At 35.4% G+C, this 4086-nt stretch overlaps 1 protein-coding gene across 4 annotated transcripts in view; it reads right to left on the bottom strand.

Annotated features, from left to right (window-relative positions):
- Window positions 1–4086, bottom strand: part of LOC107670188 (hyaluronan mediated motility receptor-like) — a 16354-nt gene that overhangs the window by 9350 nt on the left and 2918 nt on the right. For all 4 annotated transcript variants that reach the window (XM_016462707.1, XM_016462708.1, XM_016462709.1 and 1 more), the window contains exons 4-7: window positions 3038–3115; window positions 2732–2920; window positions 2537–2623; window positions 2342–2453 (exon numbers count right to left, since the gene is read on the bottom strand). In XM_016462707.1, the coding sequence (XP_016318193.1) occupies window positions 2342–2453; window positions 2537–2623; window positions 2732–2920; window positions 3038–3115 (466 nt within the window). The remainder of the gene's footprint in view (window positions 1–2341; window positions 2454–2536; window positions 2624–2731; window positions 2921–3037; window positions 3116–4086) is intronic.

The raw sequence follows: 4086 nt of genomic DNA, 5'->3' as shown, positions 1-4086 counted from the left end.
CCCTTTCGGGCTTGAACTGATGGTAAAACTAATGACATTATTTACTGTCTTTACATTTATTTTGAAAGATGAAGCTCGCGATTATGGTAAGGGGCGTTACATTTCCGACGAGTGCTTGCGGTGTTCGGCCAATCACAATGCACTGGGTCAGCTGGCCAATCAGAGCAGACTGTCGGAAGGAGGGACTTTGTAGAAAACAAAGCGTTTGACAGCGTTTGAGGCGGGGCATAGAGGACCTACAATAATGTACAGTATTTGAAAAATAGTGTGTTTTTTGAACATTAAAGCATGTCAACATATTCTGTTACACCAAATACAGAAAATAATGATCTTTAAAAAAGCATCATATGACCCCTTTAAATGGTTTCTAAACCCCTAGACTAGAGTTTGAATTGTCAAATGTCACATTGGTTTAAGTAATAAAGTTATAACGTATCTGATTTTGAATGTAGTAGTACTGTATTTTCAAGTAATCACAATGCCTAAATAAATATAAGTTATCTGTTATGGGAGAGTGACTCAACTCTCAAAATGTGAATTATTGTGGAGTGAGATGACAAGAAGGCTCTATCACTGCAACTCCGAAATCTTTGGAAATCATATTTGAATTCATCAAAACCGAAACTAAATATCTCGGTTTATGCGATCCTTTCTTTTATATTTTAAACGGTCCAGATTGATAAATCCTTGAAATCTGTATTATGTTCTACAATATGAACTTAACAAGAGGCTTCTCTAGTTCGGTGTAAAATTATAGTGCGACACGGAGGTAAGTTTTTATTATTATTGTTATTATATTGTCGCATTATTATTGTTTTTTTTTGTTTTTTTTAATTGTCGGATTATAATTCAGTATTTATCAATGAATGACACAGTTTTGACTGTCATGGTGTGTGCATGAACGAGTGTGAAATAGCCTACCTGCTTATTACGTTGCTTTTTCCTATCACTTATATTGGGCACTTTTTGCATTTAAATTGGATTATTCTGACTGCTGACATTGAAAATGATGCACGTGTTGTTTCGAGGGTATCGGTTAATTTCTTGATTGCCGTTTTGACAGTGTCTGCTTGCATATTTTATTCATGTTCGGAAGCCCAATTCTCTTTAATGTAGACTATTTGCCCCGATTTGATCCGTTTACCTGGGAAATGTATCTAACGTTATATTTATATTATTTTGTCGTCATTATTTTGTTTTAAGGAGTTAAAAATGGCCCTTATGAACCTTGATTTACATATTCCATCACATTAATTTGACAGTTAAAATTTTTAGGCGGGTTTTTGTGAGCTTTTGTCCATCCAATCTGGCAACACTGGATGAATTTATTTGATCAAAAATAGAGTAAAAAGCAATATTGTGAAATATTATTACAATTTAAAATAACCGTTTTCTACCTTAATATATTTTAAAATGTAATTTATTCCTGTGATGGCAAAGCTTAATTTTCAGCATCATTACTCCAGTCTTCAGTGTCACATGATCCTTCAGAAATCAGTATAATATGCTGATTTGCTGCTCAATAAACATTTCTTATTATTAATGTTGATACAGTTGTGATTCTTCATATTTTTGTGGAAAGCATGATAAATTTGATTAATACATAGAAAGTTCAAAAGAACAGCATCTATTTAAAATATAAATCTTTTGTAACATTATGTCTTCACTGTCACTTTTGATTAATTAAACATGTCTTTTCTGAATAGATTTAGATAAATAAATAAACACTTTTGAACAGTGTAACTTCACCTGCTTTCTACTCTTTCCCAGCCTCTTCTGTCAACCTCTTGACTGATAAAGATTTTTCAGACAAGACTTAAAGCTTTTGTGTATCAGACAAATCTGATATTTTCTGATGTGATCTGGTAATGAGACTGGATCCAATATGCCTGGCTTTTCTTTTTTTTTTTTGTCATTGACACGATCAAACATCAGCAAAAGAATTCTGAAATACCACAAGGTCATCCGGGAATACTGAAGCATTTGTTAAGCTGCCTGAATTAAACAATTCACAAATTCAACTGGGTTAACTCTTTAAAGTTATCATTTTTACATACAATTTGATTGATTTCCAAGATAACTAGATACCACTCACTGAATTAAGAAACGCAGTGTAATGACGTCATGTGAAAATACTGCTGAAAACACTTACTGTGTGAAATTCTGTTTCACTTTACTTTTACAGTATATTCTGTGCACTTTTCAGCAAGTATTATATTTCGTTGTGAACATGTTCTGACTTGAACTTTGAGACACTGGACGCTTGTCATATTGATTTTATAAAATGGAAAAGATCCCAAAATATACAATATCAAACATATAGCTCCTCAAGGTAACTCACCAAGATCTTTGTTCCTTTCCTGAAGAACTCTAAAAGTTGTTCTGGCAGTCTCCAGATCCGTTTCCAAGACCTTTACTTTCCCCTCTGAGCTGATCTGAAGGAAGCTCAGCTCCTGTTCACAAGCCCAAAATTACACTGAGCAACTTGAAGTTACACAAACTCCTCTCCCTGTCTAAAGCAACTGAGGTAACTTACCTTGTCTTTGGCATCCAGTTTATTTTTGGCCTCTATGAGCTCCATGGAAAGAGCATTGATCTTCTTCTTGGTGATGTCTGCAGAGACCTGTGAAAATCAAAGTGCCAAGACATTCCTCAGTAAACTTGTTTATGTGAAGCAGTCTACTTAGGAAACAGAGATTGGAAAACACACTGGTACAAAAAGACTAGTCACCTTGGTCTTCAGGAACTCATTAGCTTTCTTTAACTCCGCGAGCTGCCTCTCGAGGGAAGCCACATTGGCAGCGAGGCCTGTCTTCTCTCTGACAGCCACAAGCAATTTAGACTCCAACTTTTTCAGCTCTCCTTCCAGGTTCAGCAGCCTGCGGTCCTGCTCTCCTCTCTGCTGCACCAAAGAACGGATCTATACTCCAGCATTATCAGTGACAGTCAAGGTTAGGAGAAGAGACCATAGAAACCGATCAGGCCTCAAAGCAACAAATGGCCATCAAGGAAATGTTCAAAACATTTTGAAATCTACCTCTTTCTCTAGTAGTCTCTGATGTTTCATCTCAAGTGTGAAACTATTTTTGTCCTTCTTGGAACTAAATGCATCAGCCTATATATGGAAAAAACAACAACAAAAGAAAATTGTAAAACAGTGTGGCAAATACTAATGATTGGCCAATATACTGAACCGACAAATAGTAATACTGACAAATAGTCAACAAATAATATCTGTTTTTAGACACTTTGGTAAATTCCGAAAAAGCGAAAAGAGGCTACTTGCGCACCCAAATCAACATTTCATCAGATATTTGAAATGTCTTAAAAAACATGCCTATTAAGCAAAACATCGAACACTTGTGTTTTGTTTGTGTAAAATGGATACGGCATAATGTAGGGGTTTGTCTTGTGAAAATAACCAACTGATCATTCAATAACCTGCAATACTACTCACATAATTATATTACTGATATAATAATAATATATTTACATAATTACCTCTATTATTATCTTAAGAATCCTAAGAATTAGTCTAGCAATAAGACATTGGAACAATATTTGAAAGAAAATGCTATTTTAAAAAGGGATACTTCAGCCAAAAATTTTTAAAAATCTGCTTTCATTTATTCAACCTCATGACGTTTCAAACTTGTATGGACTTACTTTCTTTTGTGGAAGTCAAAAGATATTTTGAGACATGTCTTAATATTTTTGGCCAAGAGGGTGCATGTTGTTTCTCTAATTTCCGCGATTTGTGTGTACATCTCTTAATTAAGTAACACTTAAAGGGGTCCTATTATGCTCTTTTACAAAGTCTTGATTTTGTTTTGGGGGTGTACTAGAACAGGCTCTCATACTAGGTTGTTCGAAAAACACATTTTTCACATGTTTTACATTATTACAACACCTCTCTCCCCAGTCTGGCATGAACGGCTCGAATAGTTCCTGTACCAAATGAAGGCCCGCCTTCTGAAATACGAAATGTGCTGTGATTGGCTAGCTGGGCCAGTGTGTGTTGTGATTGGTCAGCTGGGCCAGTGTGTGTTGTGATTGGTCAGCTGGGCCAGTGTGTGCTGTGATTGG

This window comes from Sinocyclocheilus anshuiensis, unplaced genomic scaffold (genome assembly GCF_001515605.1).
Source record: "Sinocyclocheilus anshuiensis isolate Anshui unplaced genomic scaffold, SAMN03320099.WGS_v1.1 scaffold640, whole genome shotgun sequence".
Classification (NCBI taxonomy): Eukaryota; Metazoa; Chordata; class Actinopteri; order Cypriniformes; family Cyprinidae; genus Sinocyclocheilus; species Sinocyclocheilus anshuiensis.
Note: the sequence above shows the minus strand (reverse complement) of the source record. Positions and strands in the feature narration are given on the sequence as shown.